The sequence below is a fragment of the Phoxinus phoxinus genome (genome assembly GCF_949152265.1).
Source record: "Phoxinus phoxinus genome assembly, chromosome: 16".
NCBI lineage: Eukaryota > Metazoa > Chordata > Actinopteri > Cypriniformes > Leuciscidae > Phoxinus > Phoxinus phoxinus.
This window is the reverse complement of record NC_136891.1, coordinates 27,638,092-27,659,910: the sequence shown is the minus strand read 5'-3', so window position 1 is coordinate 27,659,910 and position 21,819 is coordinate 27,638,092. Positions and strand designations below refer to the sequence as shown.

At 37.4% G+C, this 21,819-nt stretch overlaps 1 protein-coding gene across 1 annotated transcript in view; it reads right to left on the bottom strand.

The window, feature by feature from the left end:
* Positions 1 to 21,315, bottom strand: part of nudt14 (nudix (nucleoside diphosphate linked moiety X)-type motif 14) — a 36,932-nt gene extending 15,617 nt beyond the window's left edge. Inside the window, exons 1-2 of the mRNA XM_079584352.1 lie at positions 20,942 to 21,315; positions 2,112 to 2,155 (exon numbers count right to left, since the gene is read on the bottom strand). Of these exons, the coding sequence (XP_079440478.1) occupies positions 2,112 to 2,155; positions 20,942 to 21,022 (125 nt within the window). The 5' untranslated portion in view covers positions 21,023 to 21,315. The remainder of the gene's footprint in view (positions 1 to 2,111; positions 2,156 to 20,941) is intronic.
* Between the last annotated feature and the right edge of the window lie 504 nt (positions 21,316 to 21,819).

Here is a 21,819-nt window from a genome sequence, read left to right as displayed (position 1 = left end):
GATGAAAGATCAATATACCTGAAGATCATCAACGCCCCTGAAAATCCATGACAGCGGCTACCAACTCCTTACCTCTCAAAGACCAGCAGAGATCACAAGAGACTGTAGCAGTGGCACTAATGCCCTGAACAGATGCTCCGCTTAATGGCTTTACCTTTCAACTGCAGATCCCATCATTCATCAATCCACTAAACAGTGCAACAAAACAATGTCACAGTCAAATGGTGATGTCAAATATTTTAACAAGTGCACATACACAACCGTTTAAAAGTTTGGGGTAGGTAAGATTTTGTTTTTGTTTTTAAAAGACATCTCTTATCCTCACCAAGGCTGCATTTATTTAATAAAAAAATTTAAATACATTTTTTACTTAAACTGTAGTTTATTCCTGTGAAGGCAAAGCTGAATTTTCAGCATCATTACTCCAGTCTTCAGTGTCACATGATCCTTCAGAAATCATTGTAATATGCTGATTTGCAGTTCAGGAAACAACATTTCGTATTATCATCAATGTTGAAAACAGTTGTGCTGCTTATTATTTTTGTGAAAACTTAATGCATTTTTTCAAGATTCCTACAAGAATAGAAAGTTCAAAGGAACAGCGTTAATTTAAAACAGAAACATTATAAATGTCGTTACAGTCACTTTTGATCAACTTAATGCATCCTTGCTGAATAAAAGTGTTAATATCTTCAAAAGTTCTTACTGATCCCAAACTGTTGAATGGTAGAGTATGTGAGTAACAGAGTACAAAATAAGACCACATAAGCACTCACAATCTAATAATTATTCAGCTTTTACAATATGAAGCACCTTCTCATAATCAAGGAATTTACAACAGAACCTCATAATATTCTGTGGTGAATGAGTCTTTTCTTCTTCAGCTCCCCTCAGTCTTGTCCAGAACAGGTTTGACACAAAGTGACAATCTTTCTTAATTCAATTTGAGGGTTGCCCCACCCACAGTGAAATAAGATTGGTCCAAAATCCAGATCCACGTGTTCTGATTGGTCATTTCCTCACCTTGCAGCATTTTAAATTGAATTGAAAAACTACACGCCTGAATGAATGTTTAGGATGAGGTGTTACAACACCACAGAAACTTTTTGGTTTTGTGGACCATTTTTCTCACAGACATGATCCAGACGCTCCTCATTGAAGAACAAAGGCCTTCTGAAGAAACCTAATATAGGAACATGCTGTAACTCTTGCTATATTATTGGCCAGCGAGTTTGTAACCACTTTGTTCCACCAGGTCTACTTGCTGAGGATGATTCAATATCCAGACAGCTCCATAGAAAAATAAAAGTGTCCTGCAATATTGACACACGGTCCACAGAGGTTCTCAATCCTCACAGATAGCTTTAATGAACCCTGTATGAAAGGTCACCGTGATCTCAAGGCAGCAGTTGACAACTGGAGAGGTACAAAGAGGCTGCTCTTAGGTGTGTAATGACCCAAAGACCGCTTTGGGTCGGTGAGAAGGGGTTGTGTGGAAAACAGAATGGAAGTTTAACTGCTTCTGCCTCTCTATCTTGGACACTTCAAGCCTGGTCAGGGATCAGTAACTGCACTGAAGACAGGTGGAGGGCTGCAAGGTCTACCTGAAACTACTAAAAAGAGGACTGTGTATAAAAATAAGAAAGAAAGGGACCGATTTATCATGACAAAGCTCAATGGAGATGTGAGTGTGTAAAAGACAGAATTGAAGAGAGATCAAGATGTGCACACAAAGACTTTTGGTGCAGGGGAGAACTTCCTATTGTTGCACTCTGGTGAGACATTCCAGCTGCAAACGCCTCTAATCCTTCCCAGGTTTATAGTCGCCTTGAAGTATTATGTTCAATGATTTACACTCCACGCAACTCAATGCAAGGGACATCTCTCGAAGAATATCGTTAAACAGGTTAACAGGAAATCCAAATCTCCATTTCTCGCTTAAGCATTAAAAGCAAAATGTATCAATTCAGAGGGCAGTCAGAACTCCAAAGTCAAAAACAGAAACCAAATAAACCAAAATCATATAATTCAGAGAGGACTTACTTCACAGTGTTATTGTAAAAGAAAGAAAAAATGGATCAAAAAAGAGAGAAAGAAAGACACATCCTCACCTATCATGGGTTTGCATAAAGTCCCAGGACTTCTTTGTTCCATTCTGTGAAAAAAAAACAAAAAACATTAAAATATCATATCATTTCTAAAATAACAATTTAGGTAAATATGTAAAACAAACCAAGATTTGAGACAGTCCAACAAATCTATTAATATTTTTCAAACATATAAACCTCCATGTCCAGAGATGACATGCACAGAAAGTGGTTCATGAGAATAATATTTTTAATAGTTTTATTTATAATGTTAAATAATGAAAAAAAATGCATGCCGTAACTTCAGGTTCCTTAAGGACAATTTTGTTCTCCATGAGGAGAGGGATTGTCAAATAACATTTTAATTTCCCAGCTAAAATGTGTAAACCGGGCTTATTTGCAAATTTAACTCATACTGTAGTTGCTAGGCAACCAGACATCCTATCAATCCCAAAATTATATAAAACGCAATTAGCCATAGATCCCAAGATATTAAATTAAAGCTGTTCAATAACAATAATTGCATATGCTGGATGTCTATAATAAAGAGTGTATTCATATTAAATTTCATATGTATAATCAAATTAAAACCAAGTAAAAAAGCTGCCATTTAATTTTAATTAAACTATTAAATGGCAACTTTTGGATTTAAGCGAGACAAGAATATTTGTGTATTCGAGTTGTCAAAACTACAGCAAAAATGGGAGAGGGTGTGTAGCTCTTAAAAGGTTAGTAGTAACAGCCCAGGCTTATGTTTTGTGTACAGTGCATGTACAGTACTAAGTGTCTCACTCACTCTTTTATATAAAACTCTAGCACCTTTGATCACTGCAATGCCTGAAGACAGGGATTCTGTCAGACATGAATCTCACAAGATCAGACATGCTTCTTGAAAAGGTTGTTGGTGTCTGTCAAGATAGGGGATCGGCCCAGTGTGTGCGCTTGTACTTGATGGAGCATCACCTCAGCATGCTTATTCTACATACACTTGTGTAAAACGTATTGCCCTTTCTTTATATCATGAGTTCAACTTGTAGATTGGGATTGAAACTCAACACTCAATGAACACTCAATTCAACAAACTAAGCTGTATATCAAAGGCAATGTAATGGTACTGTATGTAAGATGCTTGGCATCACAGAAGTATGTTTCATGAAGATCCAGTATCATATTTAAAAAAATAGAACAATTACAATTATATTCAGAATACGCTCATGTCCAAGACATTGCACCCAATATTTGTCTCAACTCATGCCAGATCAAGATCATGCGTCATAATTGTGAACAAGTAGCCTACAGCCTTAAGGCGAGACACGGCAGGCAAAAACATGAGATTTTGGGATATTTGTCTTCAATAACATGTCTTCTTTCAGACTTGTGGTGAAAAAAAGTCCAAAATACACATTTAGGTCTTTATTTTACTACACTTTGTCTATTTGCATCTGTAGATTTCTCATAAATTCAACAAAAGTTGGTGTTCTAAATCATCCCGCTGATCCGCGATCACTGTCTGCACCCTGTCATCGCACACACCGTTGGAAAGCGCTCTCTCTTCTGTACAATGCTGTCGGATCCAAATATTGTTATTTCCTTTTTATCAGCAACCAATCGTGAAAGTAAAAGGGCTGAATGCGCAATCTCATTGGCTGATGATGATAAATCTGTAAAGCCCGTTTTCTCAAAATAACCGAAAGTCCGAAATCTCCACTTCAGTAGCACCTATATACATACACCAAACTTTCCAGTCTTGTACCTAGTTATATTATGAAGACATTTACAGAGGGATTTATAAATATATTATTCCTAGCCTGCTTTATATAACATTTTATTCCAAAAAACATGGCGAAAATAAATTTAAGGCTATTGACAGTATATTCTGATTTACAGGATAACAAAAGTACAGTAGATATCCATAAATCCCTCATAAATTTGCATAAATATATGCAAATTAGCGCATATTTACTTAGATATTGCCTAATTTGCATATTTAAACATTAAATTACAGAAAACTTGTAATACATTTGTTTCTCATCTTAATGTAGGTAAATCAACTGGGAAAGTTTCATGGTGATATCTTCTAGTTAAAAAATTTACCCTATTCACCTGTAGTGTCTTGCCTTAATAATAAGGGTTTGGAAATGAGTAATTTTCTTTTCATGGGCCCTCTTTATGCTTACACCCACAGTAACTATTCATTCACCACAAAAGAGTGAATTAGTACATCACTCTAAACTTTGAAAAATTAAGCATAGCTCAGCATAAGCAGTATCTTGCAGGGCTAAAGCTAAAGGAACACAATACCAGACAGTATCATGATACATCTCTTGTGCATTCATGTATATAAATAAATATTATTATACGTTAGAATTTCGTTGTAATTCACTGACTTTCTTGCAGAATTTAATCTGTGGACTAGTTAAACCCTCAAAGCCACTTTCACAGAAAACTTTGAAATGGGCGTTGACTATTTTTAATATGCTGCTCATTCAATTTCTACAGTGCTATCCGGCTGGTTAGCAGATAAACGATGTATGTTTGCAAGCGCAAAGGAAGAAATAATCAAAGGCTTCATTAAACCTCTCAATGAACAATGCGCTATTTTAAAAAAATGCAGCACCTTTTTCCAGTTGAACAGCTTAAGCGTGACCTACCTAATCATGGTTGCTGGTCTGATCTGTTAATAAGAAGCAAAGCTCCATTAATGGAAACAGTCATCGGTTACCTGAGGCACCAGTGTAAAACTAGAGTGTGGAAAGTGAACCTGCATACCAAGCATGGTCAGTGGATCCGACGGGGACATGTTTGCTTTGGGCAATGCCGCTTTTCGTGCTAATGACCTGTATCCTTTGGCTCCAAAATGTGGCTGTTTTGGAGGGAAGACCGAGTAAGCGGAACAAACTTCAGTCTCGTAGCTCTATATGGTGTCAGAGTTGCTCCATTAATCCAAGAGCAGTTAAATGCTTGAAAGAGTTTCTTGTAATCTTCATTACTCGAGCGTCAGCTGCTTCGCTACATGAAAGAAACGTCAATGTTTAGAAAAAAGCTAATCTTTATGACTAATGGATTTTCATTTGTGATTACGTTGAAGATTAAAATTTTGTATAATAATTTAAAAGTAATTCAGATTTGCTAATGAATCATTGGCCACATTCGCACAGCAGCAGAATACGGTTGTCAGTCCTGTATTTGAGTCCTCAATACGGTTACGTTCTATAACCGAACTCACACCGGCATTTTCAGGACTCGTAACCGCATTCTCTGAATCCCGCAGTGTGAATGGAACCAGACTGGATAACTTCTTGTCTGTCATATCATAAAGTGCGAGAGAGCCGCTCTGCGTTGCAAAAATGCATGTCTCTACCATGTGTAGTGGGTTTTGGTGTGTGGTTTTGCTTTGTTATTTTTTTATTTTTTAGCTTTCTGTTCCTTGACATCTGAAGATTTTAGATAAAGTCACAGTTCTCCACCTGAACTATTCCCGTCAGTTTTGTGTTCAACGGTCAACTCAAATGCTACAGATAAAAAAACTACTGATATTACTTTGGTCACTGTCGCTAAGGTTACTGGTAAAATAATACAGGATTGACTCCTGTTGCACTGTTTAAAAAAAAAAAAAGCTGCTGCCTTAAATGTTTAAGTACAATCATCTTCTGTAACGTTTCAGTCATTTCAACATAAATGACATTAAACTGACTTAAAAATTATAAATCAACTTGTTAAAGCAATGTAAAAAAAAAATTGTCATAACTTATTGATCATAATTTTTTGTAGTGTGAACGGCTATACAGATAGTATTTGAGATGCTGTAAGTTGCTGTTTCAATGGGATATTTTGAAACTCGCACCTGTAAATAAATACGGGTGTCAATCCCAACAACTGACACAACTGACAACAATGTGAACCTAATCATTTAGACAGATCTATGAACTGGTTTGAATAGTTCATTGAAAAGAATCATCTCAAAAGAACGATATTATGTCTTGCAAGCAAGATATCTAGCCCATTAAATAGTTGGAAGTAGACTGTAACCAGCAAAGTGTATATTCACAATAAAAATGTATCTGAATTTCTATATTTTTATGATTTTTATTTATTGAAAACAAGACTTTTCAGCAAATAAAAAAGGGGTACTAATGTTTTACTCAACCACATTTGAAAACTTTGGTCTTTTTGTACTTTTAACACTGCAGAAGAGATGCTGTTTACCTTACAAGAAGTGTTATAAAAATACCAGGGCCAGGAACGAGGTGTGTGCCACATCCCTAATGATGTCACAGTGATCCACACATTTTTGTGTAGGTGCAAAATGAAAAAAAAAATGAAAAAAAATCCTGCAGGGCTAGACAAGTGGGGATAAAAGTGCCTTTTCATGGCAAGTGTATACTTGAGTGCATACTTGTGGAGGCAAAAGTGGGTATGTTAATGTGTGGAGGGGGATGTAACATGCTCAGCTTTAGATTGTCAAACAAAAGTCTTTACGCAACTATCATCAGAGCAATAATTTTTTAGGGGTCATAGCGGGTTGATGCCAACTACAGTATCTAAAACAAAGACGACCCACAGTTTTCTGAAAAGTTTGAACATTTGCATTCCATGAACGCAAACACTTAGTCTTAGTCTGAACACCAGTATTAACCCAACCATCACTACAAGCGAGAGCACTGAAAGGGAGAGGCTATGCAAGTTTATGCACTGCAAAGACAAGCCCACATAGTGAAAGTGCTGCAAATTGAGCATAAGCTATTACAACATAGAAAAAGTTGTAGGAGCAAATAGTAAGGCCTTTAAGATGAGGGATTTGTTCAACAGGAATTGAGGAACTGTTGCTCAACCGACAAGTATGCACATTCACTGCCATGGAATCCTGAAAAAAAAGTGCAAAGATTTCAGTCTTTTTCTAATACTAACATTTAGTTTTGTTCACGCATTACCAAAAAACAGCATAGACTAAACGATTGACTTTAGAATTTAAGAATCAATATCGGTTTGACAAAATGAAGATAGATTAAAAACCAATAACAACAATTGATATTTTCAAACCAGCCCCAGTATCAGTTGCTAAGAACATTCTATATTAACATCATGTTCACATTATTGTGACTTACAAATGATGTTTTTTTTTACTACTATTAGCACAGAAAAACTAATCTAACAGGTGAACCAAAAAAAAAGTCCACTTTTTACAAACAATTGACCGAAGTCCAAGAATCTACTAAATCCATTCATGCCAGCACACTGTAGAAGTGATACTATAAATGGCCTTGTTTCCAAGAACATGGATTTACTGTAAACAAACTAAAATGATAATATACTGATAATATTTTTTTTTTAAAGATTAGATTATTCTTCACCAAGTCTCATTCATCTCTTATTACTGTGCACATGATCACACAGAACTTTCAACAGTAAAAACTAATGAACAAGCATTAACAAATGAGACCTTATTTTAAAAGTCTTGAACTATTACAAAATGAATATTAACAATATATTTACTGGAACTAAAATCCAGGTAAATTAAGAGATAAGGATGTGTACCAACAATGCACTCTTAGCTCCCACTGTATGCTGTTGAACTCATAAGGTCACATTACTGTATAGTTGAATACATGACTGGAAGGTACAGTACAAGAAATTCAGGTTTAATGGGGGGGCTATAGGCTTCACTTGACAAGAGACACGTGGTACAGGTTTGGCAGCACCACTTGGTTTTCATGGTAAAACATCTTGTAGTACAAGTAATGTTAAGTCAACATCTGTCTGGGTTCTGGCCAGAATTTGAACAATCATCTGGTTCTAAGTGCCGAGCAATAAGCCACTGAAGTGATAGTTCACCTCATAAAGGACATTCTGTCATCATTTACTCACCCTTATGTTGTTCCAAACCAGTAAGACTTACTGTCTTCTGTGGGAAATCAAAAATGATGTTGAAAAAAGGCATACAAAAAAAGACAATGGGGTCCAATGAGGTTGACCTCATTCAATCCTATTGACTTTCATTCCATGGACAAAAGCTTATACTTCTATATTTCTTCAAAATATCTTCTTTTATGTTCCACAGAAGAAGGAAAGTCATTTGAAACAACATGAGGGTTGAATAAATCATGACACCCCTAAAAATGACCTATAAAATTATAACAAGTGTGCACTAAAGATTTTATATGATCCATCATTCTGAAACAAACCAATTGAAGCCCAGGTTATATTGCCTCCAAAACCCCTGGTGAGGTCCTAGCTCCTTTTATTGTTTTGCCCCCTAAAGGACTATTCTGTGTGGCCGAGAGTGTTCAGGGTCCCTGGCCTTGCACACAGATGGTGGGGGTCCCTCATTATCAGGGCCACTCTCTAGGTCAACAAGAAAAGCCTTTTGGGACCCTGGGAATCACAAGCGACATGGATTACAACACAGATTACAGGGAGTGGAAGGAGACACAGAGACTTGAAATTATTGTGCCCCCTCCGTCCTACTCGCAATAAAAGCATATGAGTGAATAGGGACGGAGCGACAGGCCTTGTTCTTTTGCATGCTTAAAGTCTAATTATCATCAGCTTGCAGTATATAATGCTGTGACCCCGACAGCTGCTGAGAATTCAATTGCCGTCACGCTGCCATTTACAATCAAGGCCTTTAATTCGCACCATGTGCTGTTCAACTTCCTAAGATTTAAAGCCCTTATCGCACATTATTCCCACCAGGCTATCATGTGCCAAGCCCTGTTGTTATTCATAGTAAGAAAGATGCTGTCTGGAATCTGGATCTGGTAGGGTGTGTTAGTGTGAAATACAAGGGATAATGAGCAAAAGGATTCATTATTTTGAAATCACATGCTTGTTTACTGTGCCTACCCATTCATTTTCTTCAGCCCAACATGAATCTCAAAATGAGAGTTGTATTTTAAGCAATTATGCACTGCCACCCCGCAAAGGCTACAAAGGTTAATTGAGTCCTCAACTATACTACAGATCTCAAAGGTAAACACCAAGACGTCATTACACCGAAACAACCAATGTTACTGAACCAACCAACCACCTAAACAAAACACTTTCTGTGTAAACAACCAAACCCAACCCTCTGACGCAGACACATGCTGATTCCCCTTAAAGCTAGCTGGGACGACCATAAATTACGACAGAAAAAAAACACACACAAGTGACAAGACAACTTTTATGGAAGGTTTCTTTTCTGCAAGAGTTCCGTCAGCCTCTCAGATGCGACAATCATCTTCGTCCATAATCATTTTTACTTACATTTTGAAAGTGTTAGGGCAAAGGCAGACATGTCTGCCGCTTTAACCTAATTGAATGGGCTTTGTGTCGCTTCTTTTTCTGCTCTTGCGCTTCAGAGCACAGGGGTAGGGATGAAAGAGATGGGAGAACAGAGGGAGCTCAACCTCTGTGTCTCCATCTGCTTTCTCTGCGCCCTCCACCCCTCATCGACCCCTCTCTCCTTCTGCCCCTCCATCCCACAGGTGTGAGCTTACCTCCCCAAATTACCCCCTTCGTGTACCCCCACCCCCCTTCAAGCCCCATGCTGAGCTTAAGTAAAGCTCTTGCCTGTGAGCCTAGGGCTACAAGTTCCGGCAGCCATCACAGCAAATTCCTACTGTAAGGGAGGCCAATAAAGATCCTTGATTACGCCACCAGTTGATGGAGGGTAAAACAAACTTGCATCACAGGTTTTTATAAACTTTATCAAGTGGCGGTTTGGATTTGTGCATGGGAAACCCCATTTGGATTTGTTGCCCGCGAAAAAGAAAATTCTAAATCTAGTTTAACACACGTACCACGTTCTAAATGTGCTTTGTATTACCGTAGGTTTTATATGGTAAAACATATAAAATTAATCTTATTTCATCAGTGTTTAACAAGAAATTAAAAGTAACAATTATCAGGGAATTTCTTTCCTTAATTTAATTTCGAAATTATAAACATGCTCATCATAAAAGACGTGAATTCAAGTCATTGCCTGTATTGCATTTTAAATAAGAGATTCTGAAGTATACATATCATACACCCTTTGTGAAAACTTTGCTTTCACTAGGGAAAAACAAGCATCAGAAAACAACTCTAACATGTAAAGAGAGACATCAGTGTACATTATATTCTTCACTATGCGAGTGATTTATGAACTTTTCAAAGAACCACACATCATTGTTCCTACGAACAATCCACAATCTCACAGGGAAATGATATACAGGACATAAATACAATGCCTTGAATGGCGGCTGAAAACCTCCTGCCACAAGATTAAGGCTATGCTATGCAGTGGGAAAATGTTCTTGGGTGCAGTTGCTTCCAGATTCTCACCATACAAAACCAACTTCAGTAAGAGAAAGGATGTCAATGGTGATATAGGGCCACACAGTCTTGGGAAAGTGACAAGAGTCCTTTCATCAGTTGTGTTATGGGTTTGGAAACAGTCGATAAGTAGTAAGTTACACTGCGACACACTTACCACGCAATGCAAGATGACAGGCCAGCCTTGGGCGACAAAGAGTACTCGAGGCTCAAGAGCCTTTCTTTTTCTTTTCATCTCCTTTTGCTCTCATTGTTTTAGAGTGTCTCTGTAAAGCTGTCTAAAGAGAGGTGGTCTACATAGAGGGTAGGGTTAACGGCTTTCATGGGAAGCGCACATCTCGATCTCACCTTTTTCGTGCTCATTGGGCTCTAATGCATTCATTACCTCTCTTGCGCACATCTGCCTCACGTAAATCCCATTTCCTGTGTCTATTGAGCGCGCCCAGTGGCCTGGTGCTGGGGCGATGGCCGCCACACGTTTCCCATGGCCTCCTCACCCTTCTGCTCACTCCAGCGTCCCTACCTCTATTGTTCCTCATCTGTTCTTCCCCACCCAGTGAACACTGTTGTCTACCCACCAACCCTTGCTTTAATCCAACACCCCTCCTCTCCCCAATACACTCTCCTTTGATAACCCCCTTTCCTAGCCAAGACCCCTGCTGCTAAAGCAGTAGCCTGGCAGCTGGAGCAGTTGACCATGTTGGCTCAGCTGCTGGTTCTCGGGACCCGAGTGACTCTCGGCTCTGCATGAGAACAACACTGGGAACTGGCTCAGGCTAAATTTCATTATCCAACCACTCTACTAATTAATTAAGGAGCTGTCCAATGGGAGAGCATTGGATAATTACTGTACCTGAGATACAAGAACCTGTCATATCAGATTTCAAGCGTAAGGGACAGTGCACTTGCACCAGTGTAAAATAACTTACACCAGTGTTGTAGGAATCGAGAGTCGGCTTTGTCTTCTCATGGGTCTTGATTCAGATGTACCTTTTTTTAGTCAATCCATTTGTGATTAATAGACCTTTGTCAGGGTAGCGACATATTTAGTTTTAGACAGGAACGAAAACGAGGCTTTAAGGGATAGAAGTAGAGTGTGTTCAATGGATTGTACTGTTGTTTAACAACAAATTGATTGTTTGGGTGATAAAACATCTTTCCAAAAGATGTTAAGAACTCAAAAACTACATAAAACCATTTTGAAAGTTGTGAGTTTTGAAAAATTACAAGTGACCTATAGGATCCTCTATACAGCGCATGCCATTGTAAAATTCTGAGAATTTTCAAGTTGGAAACTTTCCATGGGAATTAAGGGGAATATACTGTATAGAATTAACTGGAATGGGAATAAACTGGACATTTGCAAAATTGCAGGTTAGCCTATAACAGGGAACTTAAATGTAGTTGGAAAAAAAAATATCTTGCAGCATAATCTTGGTTAAAAAAAAAAAATCTGTGTAATTCTACCCTGCTCATTCCTCAATAACATGCACACAGCATACTACTTACTGTAGGGCTATTGGGGATACACCCCCTGCATGCATGTGCATTCCTCCATCACAATTTCTAGAATCCTGGGGTGGGGCGTCATTTATAAAATGTGGAGTCCGCTGATAGACACCTGCTTGTTTTTAAACACTCCTGTGCGTTGATCATTGTAGCCAATCACAGACATATCCGATGAGCGTGTGAACACAAAGGCCAATCAGATGCGTTTACGATTCAGCTCAACAGCGCTCATGGCGTCACAATAAACTGTTTGAAAAACGTGCATTCACCCGATTTATTTTTGAGTATCCAGGTGGTATAATCAAACATATGTTGTGGAGCGCTCTCAGAATATGCCTTTATTTGTCATTTTAACTGTTGGAAACGGTTGATGAGTGGTGGCGGAAAGGCATATGGTCACTAACACATGTGATAGACAATGTTGGTAATATACTGAGCCATGATGCTTTTTGTGGTAAATACAATCTAAGCTGCTCCTCTAAAATGTATTAAAAAAAATTTATTTCATTCCCGGTGATTAAATTTGTAAGTTAACATTTGAAATATTCACTGATAATACCTTAACTACTGTATAAGAACTTATTATAGAAAATGCTCTAACAAATGTTTGAGAGACTGTTTAGTACATCAATGTTTTCCAGGACTGGTATTGAGAAATTATATATTTTGTAATTATGAGAAGAAAGAAGTTTGCAAAATTAGAACTGATTTTCTTTCCTTTTCCCTTAATCCTAAATGTAAAGAGGTGCACTTTAAAATTCTGAATAATATCCTGCAAAAAAATGTAAGAATTAGATTTAATGTTGGGGATTCAAATTTATGTCAAATATGCAAGTTAGAAATAGAAACGGTTGAACACTTGTTTTTTCAGTGCAATATGGTAAACATTCTGGAATGATGCGTTCAGCTGGATGCAACAAAGAATACCTGTAGGCTGATCGTGGGAAATTGTTAAGTTTGGATTGTTAAGGATAAAAGGTATCTTATGTAATAAATAATGTGTTGCTTTTATTGAAATCTTACATTCCTCCACGATTCCTCCTCAAAATTCCTCCACGATTATTGGTTTTTAAGGAGGAGTTTCTAATATATTTAGAGACATTGAAAAAAGTGTGTATTTGTACTCCTTATTGGGAGATTTTGGTTTTATAATTTAAACATACTTCCTACTTTATTAATTATTATTTTTATTTATTTATTTTTTACCCTCTCTCTTTTTCTCTTTACTTTGTCTTCAACTTACTTACCTTTGGGAATAGTATATTGTGTTGTGATAATTGTATGTAAGCTCAGTTTTTTTTTTACATTAAATTATGAATTCCTTTATTAATGTTCTACGTTCTTTATTAATATATATATATATATATATATATAAACTGTTGGAAACGGAGCATAAAAGTGGACTTCAAAGATTTTGTATTCTGTTGCGCCCTCTATAGGCTATGATCAGCGACTAGTCGACATCAAGCTTAAAGCGGCATGGCCAGTGTTGTGCACGTTACTTCCAAACTGTAATACATTACAGATTACTTGTTACTGTTATTTAAAATTAATGCTTTACCTTACAATATTACTGTCTCAGAATTGTAATGCGTTACATTACTCCCGTATTACTTTTGAGTATACTTTCACCAAAATAACTGTAGAAGTAGAACTTAACATTCTAAAATGAAAAAATGTACTACAGAGCATTTTACATCCAGTAGAAGGCGATATGATGTACATAATGACTGTGGGCTATCCAGGCTACTAACAATATAGCATATAATTGGCAAAGTGAAGGCTCAAGACAATGCAAGAAAGGATGACAGAAAGAATCACAAACGATCCAAGTCTATTAAAAGTATGGTAGAGGTAAAGTGATTATCTGGGAATAGCTTGGGTCTATTCATAATCATATTAGACACAACAGAACTGTATGTAAACTCAGTTTTTTTTCAGGGTTCGCAACACAAAACTGCCAAGCACAAAGTGCGCATAATTGCGCATAGGTTCATCTCGCGACTGTACAGTCTTCTTCTGCCATCTTCACCCACTAGCCGCTTTTCCACTGGCCAGCGCAAGCACAGAGGCCGAAATCATGCCTCGCGGCACTCCTGTAAAACCCGCCCTAAACACGCCTTCACTACAATGTCACACAATACAAAGGTACACCAGCAAGAGGGAATGAAATAAATCGCTATACAAATATCAGAAGCTGTCATTTAGTATTTATTTATAAACTTGGGACACCACACGCGGCTATTGACTGACCAGGAACAGCTAATAACTTACTTGCATTTTTCATTCGTTAATGTCTCGCGGGCTTGGGTTTTTTTTTTTTTTTTTACAATTACATTTTGGGCTAAAAGTGTGTTGTAACGCAAGTGTTACTGAAAATGTACCGAGTAAAATATTACTGAAAATTGATTAGTAATGCCTTACACTACTGCATTACAGCAAAAAGTAATGCATTACTTTTGTAACACGTTACTTCCATGGCAGAGCATTTAAGTCGACTAGTCAACTAGTCTGTGCAACCCCTAACACTGACTAAATGAAAAAGCATTATTTTTACCCAGCCCTACTAGACAACACATTGATTTATTGAATAATAATACCAAACCCCGGAGGTGAATCTACAAAAGGCTTGGTGCAAAGGTGAGATGTAAGCTGGGTGTCAAAATATGAAAATACAGGTGGTGGAATGGATTGGCAGCAAGCGTGTACTGGTACATGGCAGCAGGGCTGTGTGGGTGGCAAAGCGCCTGTGACTCAGTGATGCGGCTGGTGCTGAAAATTTCAACTTCCTTCAGAAAGGCAAAGGTTGTAGGTGTGTGTGTGTGTGCATAGACTGCACTTATCTTCTGTTGCACCTGAAAAAGTGTCTGGATGTTTTCTGACCTGCACTTTAAAGTGCTCACTTTTAATGCATTTAACACCTCCTACGGTCATTCATAATGGAAAAGCGGGACAATTAAGGCCTAATTATTCCTTTCTACTAGCCTGAACAGGACTTCATGCTTGCATTCAACACTTTGTAATTATTAGCACAAATTATATCTATGAACTGACTGGCCTAAACATATTTATTTTCTCTCTAATGGAGCATATTCCTAACACAAAGCAAAACTATTCAAATATCCTGCATTACTATGACCTAGTACCACAGCATAAATTTAAATACAATGCACAAAATCATTTCATGATTTACTATTATTTTGCTGCATACTATTTTGTCAAATCAACTTAGATCATTAAAGGATAATTCCAGTATTTAACACCTTGAGTCTATATTGTAGTTTGGTTTGGATGAACAAGAGTGGTGGACAAATTTTTTTTGACAATGGTTCCTCTCTCGAGTTTTTGACTATAATAGAATTGGCCATGGACCCATTTAACATTGGAGTCAATGGGCATGTCCGAAAATGTCATTAAAACAACCTTTAACATTAGTTTTCAAAACTGTGCAACTCACCGAGTGATTAGTGATGTTAGTTGATGTTCCAGAAACAAAAAGTGTTGCGAAATACAGTTTCTGTCGTGTTTTATTTGTCATTTTGTAAAATCCCATTGAATTCTGTTAAAGGACTGAGTGCTCGTTAATATAAATGCGCTACCGGAAACGGAAAGGGGGCTGTTTACATTTGGTCGATGTAGTCTTTTTGCTCGCTTCCGTTTCTCATAAGGCTAGCGAGCAGAGCAACTGTGCTCCGGGAGAGTAAGCGAAATAAACAAACAAAACCTTGAAAATATTGAAAGACGTGACCACTGACCAGTGCAATATGAAGTTGAACTCGACTGTGACCGTGAGTGTCCCGCGAGACATAAACATCGGTTATCGCCATCAAGTGGTCGGGAGTGTGCTAACGCTTCAGATTCAAATATTGAGCGGAAGTTACACGGTTGTGAAGTGTCTGAAAAAATAGTTCCACTATAGCAAAATAAACGGATTGGAATCATATATTGCGACGATATATTGTTTATAATCATCAACGAACACCACTAACCACTCTGTGAGTTTAACAGTTTTGTAAACGAACATTATTGGCAGTTTTAATGACATTTTCGGACATGGCCATTGATTGTTAAATAGGTCCATGGCCAATTCTTTTATAGTCAAAAACTCGAGAGAGGAACCATTGTCAAAAAAATGTTGTCCACCACTCTTGTTCATCCAAAACAAACTACAATATAGACTCAAGGTGTTAAATACCGGAATTATCCTTTAATGTTGTTCAGATAATCAAATATTTTGAGTTTCTGTTGATGAAACCAATCACTTTTTTTGGGGGGTTATTTAGTTATAATAAACGAATAGTTTGTTTGTTTAGTTGAGTGAACTTAAAATTTTAAAGCAACCAATCTGAGCTTCCGCAAAGACCAATGAGGTTTGTTTTCATGGATCAAGCAGTTGAGCTTACAACCAGGTTGTATTTTTTTTAAACCAAGGATTATTTTTTTTTACAGTGTAGATATGCTTAAGTTTTTTAATCAACACATAATTATTACACTGAGAATAAAAGCCTTAATATGCAAAGGCAAACGAATGAGAGCCTGCCAAACATCACCAAATCTTTGTGGTATTCAGTAATTCCACTACAGAAATCATGCTAAAATGTCGTAACCATTTGTACCGTTTCATGTTTAGGGAACATCTTGTTTAGGAAGGGCATTACTGAAAACAGTGAAAATCTGGCCACCGTCTGAGTCACCAATCTCATTTATACAAAACCAGATTTATTTATTTTTTCAGATGATGATATTTTGATGTGCTCTTAATGGTAAATATGTACATTCCTAATGCCAGTAGTCTATGAGGGAGCATGGCATCCCTTTTGCATTTAGTTGTAGGTGTAGTCCGAATAGTAGCCAGACCGACCACCATTTTAAAAACAAATAAGCCACTGAGCGAGGCCTGACCTTTATATCCGTCCGTACTACAAGATTTAGCTTGTGTGTGACCCAAAGTAAAACATGAAACATCTGGAAATCCCTTACCCTCACATTAAGGGACTTAGTGACAATCGCACGAGAATCTGGAAAGAAAGCACCGTGTATTCCATCTATGCCCGCACAGAGCAGAGGATGTGGATGACTAAGACACCTCATGTGCAACCGTGTATGTGGACCCAGGGTCTGCTTGTCAAACTATAGTAGGAGGAAGTATTACAACACTCTGAGAAATGCAACACACAGCTTGAGGAGAACAATCAAAGAGGAAACACCCACAGGTGCCCCGCAAAAAACAAAAAGGATTTAATGCATACCAGTACAACAGAAGGAAAAATTACGTCAACTCGGAAAACCCTGGATGTGTTGACATATTTCCTACTACAGGTCCAAAGAAAAGGATTGGGATGCATGCCAAAAATCAGTCGGTGCCAACAGGTTAAAAGATTAAATCATACCTATAGGCTTTTAGAATATGATAGTAAGGTCTACAGATGTGTTGGCATGGGCCTTCAGCTACTACTCTACAGTTTCATAGAAATAAGAAAAGGAAAGCAATGCCAAAACAACAGATTAAGAAAAGATAAAAGCATATTACAGATTAAATTTAAGGCTTTGAGCAAAAAAAGCCACTTAGAGTGGCTAAAAGATTATTAACATTAAATGCGTGCATAAAATGACCTCGTAATGAAGTCCTGTTTATTTTCATCCATGTAAGCTAATATTATAATGTATATTGCATTTGCTGTCTCATTAGTGAGTGTTGTTGAATGCATCTACTAGCTAATGTATAACAAACTGGGGGAAAACACATTAATTATTAAACTAAAAGCTGCAGTCTCCTGATTGGTAAATACTGTAGCATTCCATTAAAGCTAAAATCGAGAATTAAAGTCTACAGTTATATGATACAAAACACCTGTTCAACACACCCATAGAGGATTATGTTTCACTCACAACAATCTACTATATGTCAAGAACTAAACTCAGCGAAAACAAGAAAGAAACATCCTCTCACTTTCAACTACTTTTTCCACTAATTTCTTAACATGTGTAAATATGTGTATTTGGATAGACATAAAGAGATTCAACAACTGTGACATAAACTGAACAAATTGCACAGACATTTAACAAACAGAAATGGAATGAGTCCCTGAACAAAGAGGGAGTCAATATGAAAAGTAGCAGTCAGCATTTGGTGTGGCACCAGCTGCTTTAAGTACTACAGCGCATCTCATCCACACGGACTGCAGCAGATTTGCCAGTTCTTGCTGCGAGATGTAAACCCACTCTTCCACCAAGGCACTTGCAAGTTCTCAAACATGTCTGGTGGTGGCACATATGGTTACATGTTGTTTGCCATGCGAGGTTGATCAGCTGCCCTTCCTGCCTCCCTGTAGCACTGTCTGCATCTTACATTATGGACATAGCAGTTTATTGCTCTGTTCACATCTGCAGTCCTCATGCCTCCCTGCAGCAGGACTACGGCATGTTCACACAGGTGATCACGGACCCTGGGAGTCAGTAGAAAGGTTTCTTTAGTGTTAGAGTCTCTAAGTTATTGTAAATGTGACCTCAATTGTCTACCGCCAGTAAACTTTTAGGCCTTTTCCACACTAATACAAGTGTGGAATCTAGACTAAAAACACATCTCTTTGGCCAACATATAACACATTATAGACTTCTATAATTCGATGTTAGGCTGCATAGTTTAGATCAGCCGGAACCGGGAACACTTCCCATAAACCCTGATGTACTTGGTACATCATAAGAAGGATGGCGTCTACGCTAATATTAGTCTCTCGGTTCATCCCGAGGTTTACCGCAGTCCGCCGGATCCAGGCTGTATGCAGATCTGATGAAGGACCTGCGCCTGGACATGACGACAACGCAGATAAAACGTTGTCAGGATAACTCGGTTCACGTGGCTATGCGGAAGGCCGGAAGCGATAACAAATTCTGTATTATACATTTTTCAAGGCTTGTACCTTGAAACCTATTTCATGGTTTGCGTTCTCGAGACACCAGGAACTGTTTTGTGTAAATGAGCGGCCGGATCGCATTAAGGGTTTTCTGTTAGAACGGTGTCGTGTTAGCGGGCCCTTAGGTAATAACTAATGATCGTTGCGAGGAAGTGAATCAATCAGAACTAACTTTAGCTGGACAATAACTTTATTCTAGACCTATTATCACTGTAAAGCTGTAAATTTATATTGTTAAAAGCAATACGTTTTCGTTTGAAAACTGATCTTTTTCTCTCCGTTTTGGCCTTTCGTTCCGTCCACACTGAGACGGCATTTTGTCCTGTGAAAACTGAGCTTTTTGAAAATGCTTTCCCAAGTGGATAAATATGAAAACGTTGTTTTCGCATAGTTGTGTGGATCGTGAAAACGGAGGTATTAGAAAACGATGAAGCATCTTTAGTTGTGACGCATATTGAACTGTTAGGTATGTGTTTATACCGCTATTATGCGCTATAACTTTCACACTGTTGCTAAAGATAATGTTCATTTGTACTCCACATATCGCAGTCCTGCAAAAATATTCTCGCAATTGCTGTCCTGTGCCAAAACATGAGAGCAGCCAGTTGCATTTTAGACCAAACATTTAAAGGCAAATGAGTGCGACCTGGACACATAAGTGAATGGTGAGATATTTTGCTAAATAAAATAATCCTGCCTGAAATATAGCAGGAGAATTTGATTATGTCTCTGTATCATATCTAATTGAGCTTATATAAGGGTTTTACACATGCACAGTAAGGTTAATTTATCGTTTTTGGACGTTTCATTGAGGATGAGAAACTTTTGGAAAATGCTTGAAAACGCTAGTGTGGAAGGAGAGCGTTTTGAAAGAAAAAAAACGCCATTTTCAAATATCCGGGTTAATGTAGATTCAGCCTTAGTGTTTTAAGGACTGTTCCACGGGTGCACGTGCAATATTTGTTCATTATTTATGGTTAAAGCTGCAGTCCGTAGTTTTTCCTCTTTGTCGCCATCTCTGTTCGAAATCAGCAATTGCAGTTATTCGCAGAATTATCAATGTTTTGTACGAGCTAAGGCAAGCAGATAGTTTTGAACACTGGCTCGTTATGTACTTGCTAAAAAAATTATTTTGGATAATTTTTAACCCAAAAACAGTTACAGAATGCAGATTTAAGCATGAAAACCCATTGTTTAAACTCATTACAAAAAGGATATGTAAAGCTTATTTGTATTTTACAAAATTATCTTTAAAATACAGTATGCTGAAAAAGGGATGTTTCGTTTTTGCGGAGTTTATATCTTTTTATGAGTCAGATGTCACTTAATTAATTTGCTTAAAAAAGTTTATAACTCGAGTCCTTATAATATTTAATATTTATAAAATCAAGAAGGCCTCCACTGAGGGTTGTCCTAACAATAGCCTTTACCCTGACTATATTCAAAACACATTATTATTGTTTATATATTTTTACAATAATGTTAATAAAGCATACATATGTGTGTGTGTGTGTGTATATATATATATATACCTATATATTATACATATATATATATATATATATATATATATATATATATATATATATATATTTACACAAACAGCAAATCAAATATGTACTTAATAATGTAAAAATAAAAGAGAAATATATATATATATATATATATATATCAAAATTGGTTATGACAGAGATAGATAACAGTATGGATAACCTTAATGATAATATAGCTTGTGTTCTAGCATGTTTCCATCATGTTCAGTCCAGGATCTCGTTTTATTCATCAGTACCAACTGTACAATATTATGTGCATCAGGCTTTTAATAAAGCCTAAGGCAGCTGTGCTGCTTGTAATGTAAAGCATGTGCTCGAGAGAAAGTGGCTGCTTTCCTGTCCAATAGCGTCTTGCTAGTTAGCCTAAGATCACAATACACGATATCAGCAACATTTGAAATACGACGTTTGTCATTCTGAATGATCGCTATGCATGTTATGCTCATTGTGAAATATTAGACGCAATGTTGGTCGATAAAAGCAATGACAGAATGAATGGGGGTTGGGCTGCTGACAGCAAAATTATGAGGTGTGACCGCATCACTGACAGATGATAACGTGCGATTAAACTATAGCAACTCACCTGGTTGTAATGCACCCTAAACGGTCTCAGATAGTTAGAGCTGGTGCACGGAACCACCTGAATATTATTGATCTGCTCCATGGCTTTGATATAGCTGCCCACGGGTACTTCTCACCACAGATGGCAGAGCCGCAGACTACGGGAGAATGAGGGGAAATGTCTACGGAAGCCTGTGAAGGGCAGAATAAGAACGCTGTTTAGTCTTTGCGTTGTAGTAATGTTCTGTAGAGAGGGTGACTATGTGGTGCAGAAAACTGCCATTCAGCTATGTTGCGGCTGGATAAGGTCATTCGTTCATTTATTTTTATTTTAAGGTTAAACAACGGACTCTGTCGCCTCAGCACGCCCCCTTTTCGACCTTGATTCAGGTGTGTGCTTGGCTCGTGCAGGCATTACCTCACATAGCGCCAACTTCAGGGAGCGCGTGATTAGCTAAATAAACCGCCAAAAGTCTTTAAAGAATTTAAACCGCCAAAAGTATTGAACAATTTTCTGTAAATCTTTTCAGAAACGTGCACTGCCCAAATCCTGAAAGATTGAACCACTGCCCCCACCTTCCTTGAAAGGACAACTAAGGTATTTGTTGTGGAATTATTAGGTAGCCTATTAGTATTTGTAGAAAAACTAATTTAACAAGATATATTTTGTAGCCTATTGGCTAATAGCCAAACTTAGCTATGAGTAGCCTAACAACAAACTGTTTATATTAGTTTAATTTATTTTAAAATATTTTATTATGCATGTGTAGGCTATATACATTTCATATAGTTTTCTTTTTCATGATTCATTTATTTTATTTATCTGCCAAATTAAAGGATCTTTTTTTAACACAAAAAATGTTATTAAAAATGTGAAATAATTGTATTTCCGAGATGATA